Genomic DNA, 14,848 nt, shown 5'->3' with positions numbered 1-14,848 from the left:
GGTCTCTGTACCCAGGGCAGTTAATGTAGTCAGAGAGACTAGCAATAACTAGCTTAAGAAGCTAACCGACAACAAAAGGCTTGGAAAGCAGTTTGGGGGAGAAGCTGGGTCTAGCACAGGTTGCGTGAACTGCTCCAAGTCACTCCCTCGGCGAAGCCTTTGCAGACACTTCCTTCTCAGTGCTCAGAACTAGAGATTCCCAGGCGGAAGACCTGCTTGGTCTAGTTCTGGCCACCTCTCTGGGTGTTTTTGGAAAAATGGGACTCACTGCCTCTGGGCCTGATTTAGTGGCTAACGAGCTCAAGTCTGGGGGTACACTGGAGGGCCGTTATAGCCAGTGTTCATATTGTTTCTTCTCTTCATTGTTTCTTCTTTTCTTCTGCTCGCGCCCTCCTCCTTGCCGGACCAGCCCGGGCTTCCCGCCCCGCGACCTCCCACTGCCTGCTCGGGGCCCCTCTCCCTTTCCCTCCGCCCCGCCCCGACCGAGGAGGCGGGTCCAGCTGCGCGACACACCAATCCAAGCGTCCTGAGCCCCCTCTGCCTCTCGCGAGTCCCGCCCCACGCCGCCGTCCGCCAATCGCGCTCCGCACCTGCCCCGCCAGGCCGCCCAATTGCAGGCAGGCTGGGCCGCCGGCGCCCCGCCCCTCCCGCGCTCGGCGGCGGCTCCGCGGGCGGCCGCGCTGGGCCTCAGCATTCTCCCAGCGGCGCCGCGTAGCGTCGGGTTCGGGCGGCCGCGTCCGGCGCGCAGGGGGCGGCGCTGCTGCTCGCGGGGTGCTGGGCAGAGGCGGCGAGCGAGGCGGGTGCCACCGGCCGGCCGGAAAGGCGCCTCAGCTCCGCCGGGGCCCGCGGCGCGGGACCCAGGACTGAAGAGGAGGCGGCGCCCCGACTGCCCGGGCCCGGTGCCCGCCCGGAGGGGGCCGTGACCGGCCGTTCCCGGCCCGGACTGTCCCCGCCGCGCCTCCCGGAGAGGCCCCCCCCAGAGCTCCCGGTCGCCCCCTGGGGGTGCCCTCAGCCGCCCCGGACTCACCTGCGCGGGCCGCCGGGCACCCAGGTGCGGGGGCGTGTGCGCGGCTAGGGCGCCTCCCCCGGCCGCCAGCGGGGCGGGGGCGGGGTCGCCCGTCGCCTTCGGCTTCACGGGTCCGCCAGCCGCGCCCGGTAGTGCGGCGAGAGCCCCCCGGTGACCGCGGTGCGGGATGCTGCCTGCCAGCCCGGCCGCTCGCGCGCCCTCCGCCACCCCTGCCCCTGCCTCCTGGGCCATGCCCCGCTGTTTACATGCAGGTGAAGCCCCCGGCCACTCCGAGCCGCTCCGAGCCCCGGCTCCCCGACGGTGAAGCCAGCCGGCCCGCGAACTGGACTGGTCGCTCAGACCTGGGCCCTCCGGACTTAGATCCCCGCCTGCTCGGCCGCCTTCGCCACCATCTGGGCGGGATCCGGCTCTGATGTTTTGAGGAGGGGGTGTGGTGTAGGGAAAGGAATCCTGGGGATTTCTGGCTTCCCCCCCTTTTTTGGCCTTCGGGGCTTCAGACTCAGGGAACTCGCTCATGGCTTTCTTGATGAAGAAGAAGAAATTCAAATTCCAAACCACTTTCACCCTGGAGGAGCTGACTGCGGTCCCCTTCGTGAACGGAGTCCTCTTCTGCAAGGTCCGGCTGCTGGATGGCGGGGATTTTGTCAGCCTGTCGTCAAGGTAGGAGCTGGGGCAGTCGCGTCTGCGGGCGGGGGGCGGGGGGGATGATGAGTTAGATCTAGCCACTTGGCACGTGGAAGCGCCCCTGTGGGCCCAGAGAGTCCTGGGGATTATGTGTGTCTGGGGCAGGTTTGCACAAGGCAGGGCTGAGTGATCTGGGAGGTCTGGGCCTGAGGAAACTGGCAGGGTGCCGGGCTGCAGGTGACCAGCTGGATAGGTGGGGGTTCGTTCTTTCAGCCCCCTCGTGGGGCCTTGCACACAGGCCCATTCCTCAGACTTGCACAAAGAGCCCACCAGCGTTTGTGCCTGGAGGGGCTGAGACGGGGAGGAGTATTCCTGGCCACCTTGCATCCAGCTGGCCGCTTGGGCTGTCATATGATTTAGAGCCTGGGCCAGCCACAGGTTCCCAGGCAGCCCCGGCCTGGCTGGAGGGAGGTGGCTGGATTTTGGCTTGCCCAGCCCTCTCTGAGTGTCCGTCCTCTTCTGGCTGTGGCTGGGCTGCTTTGCATTGCAAATGCCCTTGTCAAGGAGGCTGCCACCCTCCCTGAAAGAGGCTCAGTCCAGTTTGGTTTATGGATTCTTCCCCATCCTGCAGGTCCAGCTGTCCAGCTCATTGCCGAGGGTGACTGAGTTCCTGAGCTGCACCCACTGACTGTGCCCACCTGGGGTCACATGGTTGGGGCTTGCTGGGGGGAAAGTGTCTTGGAGTCTGACAGATGGGGGTTCAAGTCCTAGCTCTGTCACTTTCTGGGCCCAATACAGGTCTCTGTCAGAGTTGTGGAGAAGTTTCAGTAGATAGAATGCAGTACAGGGCCTGGCCCAGTGCCTAGGACATGCTGGTTCCCTTCCCTGGTCTGTCCCTTTGCTCCTCAGGCCTCCTTGTGGGCCCAGTTAGCTGGAGCTGCCTCACAGTTCTGAGTTGGAGAAACTGAGGCCCAGAAAGAGGAAGTAAGTGGCTTTCCAGGAACCTCACAGGAGGCAGTTGTCAACAGAACTTGGCCTATTTGGAGACCTGTTGGATGAATCTGGTGGTCTGGGAGGACGCCGGCAAGGGGGTGGGGGGTGGGTGGGCATACAGCCTAACCCAGATTTAGGAATCTCTGGTGCAGACAGGGTGGGGTGCCTTTTCTCTGCACTTGGGCCCACTCAGGCCTGGAGGCTCCCCAGTCTGCTGGGAACTGCTTATCTGAGGAATTCAGAGAAAGGCTGCCCTTTGTTGTGGGGGCTGGTGGCAGTCCTCCGCTGCCTGGGAAGGCTGCGATCCCGAGCCCATGGCCACCCACAGAGCTGCCCAAGGTTTTGGGGAAAGTTGTGCTCAGAGCTAGGGTCTGGAGTCAGCCACTCACTGACTGGGTGACCTTGGGCAAGTTACCTAAACTCTTGGATTCCAAGAACCGGCGACTGTTGGTGAGGTGCTTCCCATTTTACTAGCACTTCTTCCTTAATTCCTGGACTATGCCATGGAGTGGGGTGGAGGTGGGGGGGCGGGAACTGTAGGATTATTATCCCCATTTTACAGAGGTGAAAACTGAGGCTCAGGGAGGGAGTGATTTGCATGAGCTAATACAGCAGAGCCCAGATTCCCTCAGGGTGTGCTTTTAACCACTATCCTGTTCCACCTTTGAGCCTTCGTTTCCTTGTCTGTGAAATGGGAGAAGTCATACCTGCCCCTAGAGTTGTGAGGAGAATGGATAATGGCTGTGCCACGTCTGGCTCAGGCAAATTGTGCAGCAGTTGTGGTTATTCTGGCAGAGGGGTCCAGGCCCCAGGCCTCCCACTTCTTGGAGGGACCAGCCAGAGTCAGCAGAGGGCCCACCCGTGAGCTAGGGGTGGAACAGGGTCTTAGATCCCACTGAGGAATCCGTATCTAGCCCCAGACTGAGGCCTCCTCCCAGGCACGGGGGCCACTGTCACCCTACCTGTCAGCCTTTCCATTGCCCTAAACCTGCCCCCTCATCTGGGAAAGTCTGGAAAGTTCCAGGTTTCGGCCCACAGTGGATTTCACCTTTGCCTCCCCTTCTTCCCTCCTGGCAAGGGGCCATGGATTCCCTGAACCCAGCTGAGCCCAAACAGCCTTTCCCAGCCCTCATCCTGGTTGAAATCTGACAGCGTTGTGGAGGGAGGAGCTGACATTGAGCCCCCAAGGCTGGGCACTTAGTGGGCTCTGGGTACCTGTCAGCTGCTGGGCAGGTGTGGCCGGAGGGAGCACACAGGGACATTGGGACCTGAGGCTGCTTTAGAGCTGCTTTGGCTTTTGCCCAGGAGATAGGGGTTCCTGGGCTCCTACCTCCTCCACGCCCATCCCGCCCATCCTGTTCTGCAGCCTGGGAGCCTCGCCTCACAGCCCACCTCTCCAGATGGCCAAGGCCCCGTTGTTTTGGAGTTGGGGTAGGGTCAGGGGTGATGACACCTGCTTAGACCTTGGGCCCAGATCCAGTAGCATACCCTTCCCAACCCCAGGGATCCCTGGGACGGCCCAGAGACTGCTGGTGGCCACATGGGTGTTGTCTGAGTAAAGCAGGCCTGAGGCCCCACCCCTGCAGCACCCGCCTTCCTAGCTGGAGTGTTTCCCTGTGTTGGGTGCCATGGCAACAGCCGGGTACACAGCTCCAGCCTGACCCAATTTGAGCAGGTAGAACAGGTGGTATATCGCGCTGTTCCCCAGCCTCATCTTTCTGAGGCCTCCTTACAAACCATAATCCTCACAGCTCCCGTGTTCCGAGGGCCCACGCTCTGTGCCAGGGTTTTGCAAGTGGTGTATCCATTAATCCTCTTGGCCCTGGGGATGGGGGGGGGGGGGGCGCGCCGAAGCCAGAGAGGTGAAGCCATATGCCAGACGTCACCCAGCTGGTAATGTAATTTGGAAGATAACCTTTTTATCATTAGGGTTTAAACTGCCTTGATGTGCACTTCCTGAATGCTAGGGACCTGCCGAGCACCTCGGACGTGTGATCAGTTGAGCCCTGGAACCACTCCGTGAGCTGATGAGGACACTGGGCTCAGGAGAGCCGAAGCGATGGGCCCATTTCTCTCAGCTAGGGAGTGGCAGGGCTGTGATTTAAGCTGGGCAGGCCTAGCTCCAAAGTCCCGCCTTGCCTTGGTGGCAGAGGGCTGGAAGCAGCTACAGCCCCATGGGATGCCCCAGACGTTTGAAGAAGGTTCTTTTTATTGGGTGGGGTGGTGCAGGAAAGTCCAGATTTGAGTACTTTGGAGGCATCAAGCTAGATCCTGAGACAAAGGGGCCCTAGGGCCACAGGTGGGGGTGAAGCTGAAATCACTCCCGGGGATTTGGGGCCAGGCACAGGCTGGCCCGGGGGTACATGGCGTTTGCCAAGGTCCCTGCTTGGGGGCCCTCCAGGCACATGCATCCACATGGCATCTGGGAGGCTTTCCCAGGGGTCCTGGGAGGGAGGCAGACGTCCCAGCCAAGTCTGGTGAGTTGGGAGGCAGCAGGCCGGGCATTAGTCTCTCAGGGCAGGCTGGGTGCAGGCTTCCAGCTCTGAGCCAATCTATCCTTCAGGCAAGAAGAATCCCAAACATCCAAAGAGGTCTCTGTGCCCCACTGGCATGAGTCCTGTGGCCTGGCCCATGCACGTGCTGGTGGTGCCAGGGGAGGGAGCGAGACGGAGGCGTTGATGTACCTTCTAGCAAGTCCTCTCAGGAGGAGACTGGCAGCCAGTGCGGTAGGGAGGGCCTGGTGCAAATGAAGATGGGGGGTGGCCAGGCCGGACCCCTCCTGGCCTGGGGGCCCAGCTGAGGGGCAGGGGGGCAGTGTGGCCTGGTTTGCCCATTAGGAGGATGGCTCTTGGCTGCTGAGTGGAGAAGAGGCAGGGGGGCAGGACCAGCACCCCGTAAGGGACAGTGGGAGTCGGCTGGGTGAGTTTTGCCGGCGTGGCTGCGCGGTGACAGGCAGAGGGAGAAGAGCGGGCAGCCTGGAGAGACGGTTGGCAGGCAGAGTGGGCAGGTGGGTTTCCCGGTCCTGACGCGCCTGGCACCACACCTAGTGCTTAGTGGCTGCCAGAAGATGGAGGTTCACTGGGTGCACAGTGGCCAAATGTAGCGAGGATTTTGCTGCCCCATACTGTGCTCTAATAGTTTTTGACAGAATAAAAATCTAGACTTCTGGTTTCTTTTAGACTGGGTATCCGGCCGCAGTGCACATGGCAGCATTTGTCCCCAGGGGCTTTGCAGCTGCCTTCTCCGCGGGATGCCCGCTCTGGCTCCTGACCCCGCTGCACACCTCTGGATCTCCGCCATAGTCTGCCTCCCTCGTTTTACCAGGTCCTGCCTGGTCCCTGGGGCCCCTGTGGAATGCCTTCCGCGTGCAGGCTGAGCAGACAGACAGCCGTGCAGAGAAGTCCTGCTGGCAAGCTGCAGAGGCCACCGCAGGCAGCCAGGGGTGCACCAGGCCAGCTGCTGGGTCCCTGTGGGGTCAGACTGTGCTGCTAGTGCCCATGGTGAAGCCTGAAGCTGCCCAGCCTGGGCCTGGCCTTGATGTCTGCTCCTTGGACCTGGCCTTTGCCGCCAGCTGGCCACACCTTTGGCAGATGCCACCCTGGCAGGCCCTGCCACCTGTCTGCCAGCCTACCAGTGGCAGAGCCCTGACCTGAGGTGATCTGGTTCTGTGGAGGCAAGGCTATTCCCTGAGGCCTGTTCCTCCCGTTGAGCTCTTTCCTGGGAGCCACTCTGGCCACAGGTTCTCAGCAGCAATGACATCGTGTGTGTGAGCGCCCTGAGTGCCCTTGAACTCGCTTGCTCAGTACCCAGAAGTCCCGACTCACATTCGGGAAGCCGTGCTGAGCCTTGTGACGGCTGCTAGTTGTCTGCTCTCGTGTCTCAGGAGCCTGGGGACTGTGTGTGTGCAGTCTAGTGACTGCCGTGTGGTGACCCTGCAGTCACCTGCCTGTTGCTGGGGATGGGCAGTCTAACACCGTGGCAGCCAGGGGAGGTTTATCTTCATCCTGCCAGACAGCTACGGCGAGGTTTGAGCAGGGGGGAAACATCAGACTTGCTCAGAAAGAGACCCGGCTGGGGGCAGTGGGAGGCGTCTCTCTTCATTATCCAACTTGTCTGGCAAGTGCTTCTGGTCGTGGGCACACCAGGCCAGCCCCCATGGCTTCAGATGTGCTCTGTGACCTGAAGTCTGTCATCCCCTGGGCCTCTGGCTCTCCGTAGGTCACACTAGCCAGTGGTGGCCTTGGTGAGACCTGAAACTGCCCAATGTGTGCCTGCTAGTGGTGTCTGTTTAGGGCTGTGCTTGCAAACCCTTGGTCTCTACTCTGAGCCTCTTTTGGCACCTTGGGCTTGGAATAGCTCTCACATGCAGGCTTGGAGCCGCCGACCCCTGACCCTGCCCAGATGTCAACCGAGAGCCGCCAGCCAGCAGCCCCCTCCAGCCAACTTGGTTCAGCAGTTGGGAGGAGGCAGCTCTGATGGAGGACTCGCTGCCTAGTTGGTCAGGCTGGTGCCCTGCCCCGGCCATAGGACTGGGAAGGATGTTCCGTCCTGCTTCTTGCTCCCTGTGTGACTTTGGGCAAGGAATTTAGTCCCTTAGATCCTACCAAGGGGGGCTGGTGGTGCCTGCCTCGCAGTGTCCTTGGGAGGACACGGTGAGATAATGCCTGTCAAACGTCCAGCGTGGCTTCTGGGACATGCTAGAAGCACAGTACACACTGCAGTCCATCCTCCCGTCCCGGCGCTGAGTCACAGCGGTGGGCTGGGTGGCGCAGCTCAGCTCCCCCCGACCCCCCACCTGTCCCATGGCAGCTGGTACTTCTCTGTGGGCCAGGACTGACCCTGGGGTGCTGTCCCTCTCTCTCGTGATTCTGTGGGGTGCTGTGGGGAGAGGGCATTTTCCCCACGGGGCTCTCTGCCCTTCAGAGGGGTGGGAATGGGCCAGGAGCACACTTACTGTCTAAGGGGACTGTTACCTTGCTGGAGCACAGGGTCCCCAGTGGGTCTCTGTGCCTTTTTTGCCCCCGCTGCTTTGAACCTGCCCCACCTTGGCATGCTTGGCCCTGAGCCAGTGCAGTCTGGGGCACTGTCCCCAGGAGGGCCTGGGCTGGGGGTGGGGGGTGAGGTCTGCCTCTCCACAGCCAGCTTTAGGACCTACTCTGACAGGCCGACAGTAGCCCCCCCCCCTGAGGTGGAGGGCCCCAGTGTCAGACGCTGCTGGGGACAGGGGGGTGGAAGCCAGGGGCCCCTCAGTGGGTGGGAGGCCCCTGCCTCTCCTGGTGCTCCCCTTGCTTGCACCACACCTTCCTCTTCTGGTTGTTTGCTTCTGCAGTTACCTCGACCTCAAGCTCCCTTCCCCCACTGCTTCGCTTGGCTAAACTCCTGCTCAGCCCAAGAGTTGCCTCCTCTGGGAAGACTTCCCTGGACTCTTTTGCCCTCTCTACCCACTGTGGGCCCTCATGTCAGGACACTGTAGTCTCTGTCCCTGCCTCTTAGCTCCTTCCCCAGACCGTGGGCAGGAGTGGCCTCCGTTGCATCTTAGTCCTGGGGCTTCTGCTGCCGGTTGGTGCTGGCACGGGGCTGGGACTTCTCTCCCCTGGCACTGAACCAGTGTGGGCACTGGTGGTGCTGGATCGTGTGCCGGATGGTGTGCTGGCCACAGCCAGCTGCTTGGGTCCGGCCCCTCCCCACCCTGGGGCCAGAGGTATCAGTCCGTGTCAGGAGCAGCCCTCACCCGCACACCAGGCAGCTGGGCACCGCTGTGGGCTCAGAGGCCGTGACTGAGAGGCAGCTGGGGGCACCGATGGCTTGTGTGGGGTGGACCCTCTGTGGGAGGTGGGGATGCTCCTGGTGGGATGGGGAGGAGGAGGGGGCTGGGGCTCACCCCGGGCTCTGCTGTTGGGCCTTGGCAGCTGCTCGCTGGCTCTCTGACAGTGGCCAGAGGCCTTGTCCTCTCAGCCTTGGCTTCTTCCTCCATCAGATGGTGTGGGGGTGCTCATGTGAGGGTGGGAGGGGTACCTGTTCAGCACAGGGCCTCGCACCTGGCAGCTGAAAGCAGACCCAACTTGCTGAGCGGGGAGAAAGTGCATAGCGCAGTGCTGGGGAGGGTTCTGGGGAAGGCAGGCAGGGCATCCTCTCCTGCCACCGCTTCCTCTCTGAGAGCAGACATGCGGGGGCAGAGCACACCTGCGGCTCCCAGGCCCGCAGGGGACAATTTCCTGAACACCTTCCGTGTAGGGGGCCTGTGGTGGCTCCAGGGGGCAAAGCCCTGCCATCACAGGACCCCTCCCCAGGAAGCAGTGCTGGGTTTGGTCCCAGTGAGGAGTGGGCAGGTGGTGGGGAGAAGAGCAGCCTGGGGCAGAGGGAGGGCAAGGGCAAGAGGGCCGAGCAGGGAGGAGCCCAGCGGCCCGGGGGGCCTGGAGTGGCAGGAGGCCATGGGGAGGGGTTTGGACCTTTTGGAGGGGGGAGCCCCAGAAGGGTCAGATTTGTATTTTAGGACCACCAAGGGCAGCCATGGGGTTGTCTCCTTGGGGCTCCAGTTTGCAGAAGGCGAGGTGGCTGTCAGCTGTCATCATGGAATGGTTCCAAACAAGGCTCGAGCCTCCTCTGCAGTGGGAATGAACAAGCCGCTGCTACTCACAACCAGGACGGGCGTCACAAACAACGTGAAGGGAAGGAAGCAGACGAGCATGCTATGTGATGTTGTTGATATAAAGTTCAAAAGCAATCTGATTCAAAAAACCCACCCTAATATGAGTCAGGATGATGGTATCTCTGTTGGGGTGGCAGTCATGCCTGCAAGGGGCTTCTGGGGCCTGTCCTGCTTCTTAGGGGCTGGTTATGGGTTCTGAGAATCTGTGAGCTGAACACTGACAACGTGTGCACACATGTGTATCAGCAACAGCCGTGAGACATCCGACGCCTCTGGGAGTGCTGGGCACCTCTAGACAAAAATGAGGCGCTTCCTTGGCTGCCTGGAAGTCTGGAGGAGGTCCTGTCTTCCCAGGGTCTTGCTGGTGGGGCAGTGTGAACCGTCCTGACCTGATAAGCATCGCTCCTGTTTATGAGGCTGTAACTCATCTTGGCAGCTGCCAACGGTCTTCTCCGGCAGCAGATTTTCCTTCTGCTGCTTGCGAAAACCCCAGCAGGGGCTGCTGGCCTGTGGGGCTTGGCAGTTCAGAGGGAGGATGGGCTCCTGAGGCTGCCAGACTGGAGATCTCTCTGAGCTGTGCTTTCCTCATCTGTGGAATGGGGTGGTAAGCTGCTTGGTGTTTGGATTAAGTGGATTAACACCGGTTATGTACCCACCGTAGCCCCCGGCACAGAGTAAGTGCTCAGCAACGGCTAGCAGTGATTGGTATTAATCCAGGACAGTTATTGGAGGGAACCCAGGGGCAGGAGCAGAAGGGAAAGGTCCATGTTCCTCTGTCTCTCCTTTGAATTGTTTCTCTTCTCTCTTCCTGCGGTTCACCTAGTCAGCAAACATTTGTGATTAGAGCCAGGCTGCTGCCCTGGCCTTGCATTGGGCACTGGGCCCAGCAATGACCAAGACAGCCATGGTCCCTGACCTGGGGCCCATGAGCCGGGGGAGGGGGGGAGGGGGGAAGCGGGGGTAGACACCATTAGCTGCATCTGCTCTCAGAGTTCTGAGCACCATGGGGGAGGGGAGGCATTGGCTTCTCCCACCTGCTCTGGCCCTAACCCCTCTCTTTGGGAGTGACTGACTGGGTACTCTCCCTGAATGCCAAGAGAAAGCTCCAGCACCTCCTAAACGTTTTGAGTTGGCTAAAGAGGAATCACATGGACCTGAATGAGAATGGCCACATGCATTTTGGATGCAGACAAGACAGGCCCTGGCTTATTCTGGATGTATCTCCAGGGTCCTCCTCGGGCCTGGCTCAGTGTAGTAAATGCTCAGTTAATATGTGTGGCATGAGTGAATGATGGAGGCAGTGATTGGCCCAGGGTCTGCCTGAGTCTGTAGGAGAATCAGGCATGGAGGAGGAGGTAGAGATTGGTGAGTCAGGGCCTCATGGTCCCACCTGACCCTGAGCCCTTTGTCCTGCGGTTGGAATCTTGGGGAGATGCTGAAGATGGCTGGAAAAACACATCTGAGTCTGTAAGGAGATGTGACTCTGAATGAGCGGTCTCTGAGTATCCCTCAGTCACCTCAGAAGACCAGGGAGCCATGTGTGGGGCAGTGGGAACATCTGGGGACAGATCAGAGGTGGCAGTAACCCTTGACCCCTTGGACTCTACAGAGAGCCAGAGGACGTGGCGCAACCATAGCTGGAAGGCCCCTTTCCTGGAGAGGGAAGAGCTTTGTAAGAAGGCCTATAGCAGCCCTTGTTGGGAGCAGGGCTGTGCAGGTCACTAATTTAATCAGACACTTCCTGAGTACCTACTGTGTGCCAGGTGCCATCCTCAGGACTCAGAAGCAGCAGTGAGCGAGACAAAGGCCCTGCCTCTAGGAGCTCCATGCTCTGAGACACGGGAGCCTTGTTCTTTTCTCCCCATACCTAAGACCCAGGCCCAGAAAAGGAAGTGATTTGTCTAGCTGCAGTAGTTGGGGGAAGGGTGCTTTCTGGAAAGACCTAATGGGGTTGGGGAGGGGCTCAGAGGATAAGGACATCACCCTGACTCGCTTAAGACCAGCCATTCAAGGAACAGGGCTCTGAGGATGGGATTCACTCCTGCCTGTCTCTGCTTCCTTGGATGATTCAAATGCCACCCAGATGTGAGTCAGCCAGGAGCGGCCCAGACAGGCCTGCCTGGGATAGCCCAGCCAGGTTCAAGGCTGGGGGAAACATTCAGATATGTGGTCTTGGGGTGGGGAAGGGAAGGCTTCATTAGGGGCCTGACGTGCCTGTATTCCCACTGGACCATCTGAGTTACTTCTGCTGGTTGCAGCCACATCCTTCATTCAACGTGAGTGCCCTCTGGGGGTGGGCTCCTGAGGTAGGGCTTGGGAGGACAGATCAGCACCTCATGTGTGACCAGTGGACTTCTTGCGAGTTTACTCATTTGTGAAGTAGGCGGTGGTCATGCCTACAGAGTTAATGCCTGGCGTATGGGCCAGGATGCCTAGGAAACAGGAGCCCCGCTGGGACACACTGGGTACTGGGGGCATCTTTGTCCAGGTGCATGGGATTGGACGAGCACTTGGTCAGAGCTAAATGTTTACTTTGGATCCTTTCAATGGCCTGCTCTCCTCTCGGGCTATACGAGCAAGAGGGAGTGGCCCGTTGCTGTCAACTGAGAAGAGCATCCACAGGCCTCCCCTGGGTGGTGGGGAAGCCTCGTCCGTGGCCTGACTGGGTACGGAAGGCCGAGCAGGGAGGCGATGTAAAATGGGGAAGCTGGCACCTGCCTACTGTGGGTTTTCTGATCCAGCTCAAGCTTTGGGCTGGTGAGCGGCAGGATTCAAGCTCAGGTGCATCTGACTCCAGAATCCTTACTCCTGACCCTGATGCTTCCCCACCAAGCCTGAGTGATTGGTTGGCCCCCTACTCCTTTTTCAATCTGGAGTTGCTGCAGCCCCCAGTGGACTGTCCACTCTGTACTTCCACGGGTCACTCGCTGATGCCAGGAGCAGGGGAGCAGAGACGGGGTCTTGGGCGGCTGGTGACACCACTGCCCCCCCAGCACTCCCATGTCAGCACAGAGTGGCCGGCTTCTAGGAACCGACTGCTGCCTCATCCTGTTGCAGGAGGAGTGGCTGGCTGTGTCAGAGCTGCAGCAAGCTGCTTCCTTCGCGCGCGGCCCTGAATTCCTGGCAGGAGCCAGATGCTGCTGGGCTGCCACGTTGGCCACGTCGCTGGGATGGAAGCTCTACCGCTCCACGGCCCCTGGATGGACGCCTTGGCTGGTCCCCGGGGTGGGCCCCTCCCCAGGCGGCTGTACTCTCTTCTCTTCGGGGAAGCACAGGCAGATGTTGTCGATTTAAATTGTTTCCTTATTAGACTCTTGCCTCTCCCGGCCTGGGCTGGGTTTCATCAGCCCAGAACCTTGGCTGCATCACTGCGACTGACTGCTCGCTCCGCCAGGAACCCAGCCAAGGACTGGAGATCATGGAGTGAGCGTGGCTGAGGAGGCACTGACTGGGCTCTGTGACAGCCCCCTTGCCCCCCAGGGCTGCTGGACCAGCTGGGAGGGACTTAGGTGATGCAGCCTCGCTCTGGTTACCTGTCATTGTAGGGGCTGGATGGGAAGAATCCTGGGACCAGCCCTCTCAGGAACCCAGGAGCACAGCTGGGGCTGGGAGGTCCCTGGGGTCCCCCTCAGTGCTCCTGGGTATGCCCCTCTTTTAGCTGGGGGCCCAGCTCCTGCATCAGAATCCCAGGTGAGCTTGTTTGAGAAGTTTGGCCCATGGGGCATCTGGGTGGCTCAGTCGGTTAAGCGTCCTACTCTGATTTCGTGCTCAGCATGCCCCCCAGGACCCCCAGAATTTCCATCTCCAAATGTCAGTAGCACTAAGGTTGAGAGAGACACCCTGCCCTGTAGTCTAGTTCTGGCAGCGCCTGGGAATCTGTGTGATGAGCCAAGGGTTTTTCAGTGTTCCCTCGAGTCTGAGAAGCCCTGTTCTGCCGGGCCTTGCTTGTGGCCATGACTGAGCTGCTCCCGGCCAGACCGGGGCTCCGTGCTGGGCAGTGGAGGTAACGAGACCGGTGTGCAGACGAGGCCATTCGGCTGGGACGGTGAAGTGCAGACGTGGGTGTGGGGTCACGCTGGCGCCCGTTCCAGGGTCTGCCCCACTAACACCCTGGGTTCCCTTCTCCTAACTTTCTGTTCCTCTGATGACTGCGGGCCATGCTGTGTCTTCACTCCGACTCCAGGGAGAGGCACCAAATGGCCTGTTTGGTCCCTGTCTGCAGGGACCCTGTGGGTGTGGCAGCCTGTGGCCAGGAGGTGGCTCCCACTTGCACTGACCCCTTGTCACCTGAGTGATGGAGACCCTGGGGGTGCTAAGGCTCTGGGATCTTATTGCACTTTCCGGGTGGTGATGCCGGTCTGGGCCAGGCACTGGGGATGTGGCAGTGGGCTGACCTTGGGGAACCATGGAGCCTGGACTCTGGGGTGGCTGCTGCCGGGGATCCTGAATTTCTGAGCAGCCTCTCAATGTGAGAGGCTGAGGAGGGTGGCTCACGTCAACCTGACCTGCCACCCTTCACAGGCTCTTCGGTTGCTGGGGCCTGGGAAGAAGCATTTCCCTTCTCCCAAGTGCCCACTTACCTTCCTGCTTTTGAGGGGAACTGACACGGGGAAGAAGTGAAGATGTGGCCTTGGTGTCAGGTCAGCATCCAACCCTGTTCTGTGACTTGGGGCCTATCCTGTCTTCTCTAGATCTCAGTTTCTTCATCTGTAAAATGGGAATGATAATGGCACACATCTCATAGGATTGTGGTAGAATTCAGTTGGTCATATATATGAAACATGTATCCTGTAGCACGAGCTCAATGAATAGGACCCGCTTTTACTATTGATTAATTAAAGATGAGCCTGGGGGGCAGGGAAGGTGGTCTAGAGTGAGAGTCCCACTCTTCAGCTCTGTCCTGGGCTCTAGGGAGACAGTGGTGACAGAGGAGATGCCGTCTTCATCTGTGGGGCTCCAATGGTGGCCAGCTGCCTTCCTTAGTCTCTGACACACGGCAAAGCAGATACTAGGAAGACGTGGTCACACACACTGTGTTGGCAGAATTCTCTGTGTTCCCCATCCAGCTGAGCAGGAGGGAGAAACCAGACACAGCACCATGGAGTTATCCTGACAGCCTCAGGTGAAGGGCAGTGAAGAAGTCAGGGCTCCCTGAGATGGACCTCCTGGGGTCACTCGCCAGCCTGATCCACCTCCCCTCCCACCCCCGGGCCTTCTCTCACCTCTTCCTGGGCCCCACCTCCTTCCCTCGGGGTCTTCTTGGGCTGTTCCCATTGCCTGGGACATCCCATCTAATCTGTCCCTGGCCAGCCTCACCTTGAGGTCCCAGCTCTGCTGTCACTGCCCCAGACCAGGTCAGGCCCCTGTCTGCACTCTTGGAGGCTGGTGGCAGTTATCAGTCACTTGTGAAGTGTCTGTCTCCCCCACTCAACTGGGGCCTACTCCGGGAAGTCTGCCCCTGCCGTGTCCCCACACCCACCTGGGCCCCGTGCCAAGCCAGCACCCACAGTAAGTCTCTGTGGATGCGTAATAGAGGCCTTGGTTGGGATTTGGGA

General features: G+C 60.1%; 1 protein-coding gene across 1 annotated transcript in view; it reads left to right on the top strand.

Annotated features, from left to right (window-relative positions):
• The first annotated feature begins 688 nt into the window (after positions 1-688).
• Positions 689-14,848, top strand: part of FAM102A (family with sequence similarity 102 member A) — a 35,603-nt gene continuing 21,443 nt past the window's right edge. The window contains exon 1 of the mRNA XM_021691502.2: positions 689-1,687. Coding sequence (XP_021547177.1) covers positions 1,542-1,687 — 146 coding nt within the window. The 5' untranslated portion in view covers positions 689-1,541. The remainder of the gene's footprint in view (positions 1,688-14,848) is intronic.

Source organism: Neomonachus schauinslandi, chromosome 13 (assembly GCF_002201575.2).
Source record: "Neomonachus schauinslandi chromosome 13, ASM220157v2, whole genome shotgun sequence".
NCBI classification, from domain to species: Eukaryota; Metazoa; Chordata; class Mammalia; order Carnivora; family Phocidae; genus Neomonachus; species Neomonachus schauinslandi.
This window is presented reverse-complemented; position numbering and strand designations above follow the sequence as displayed.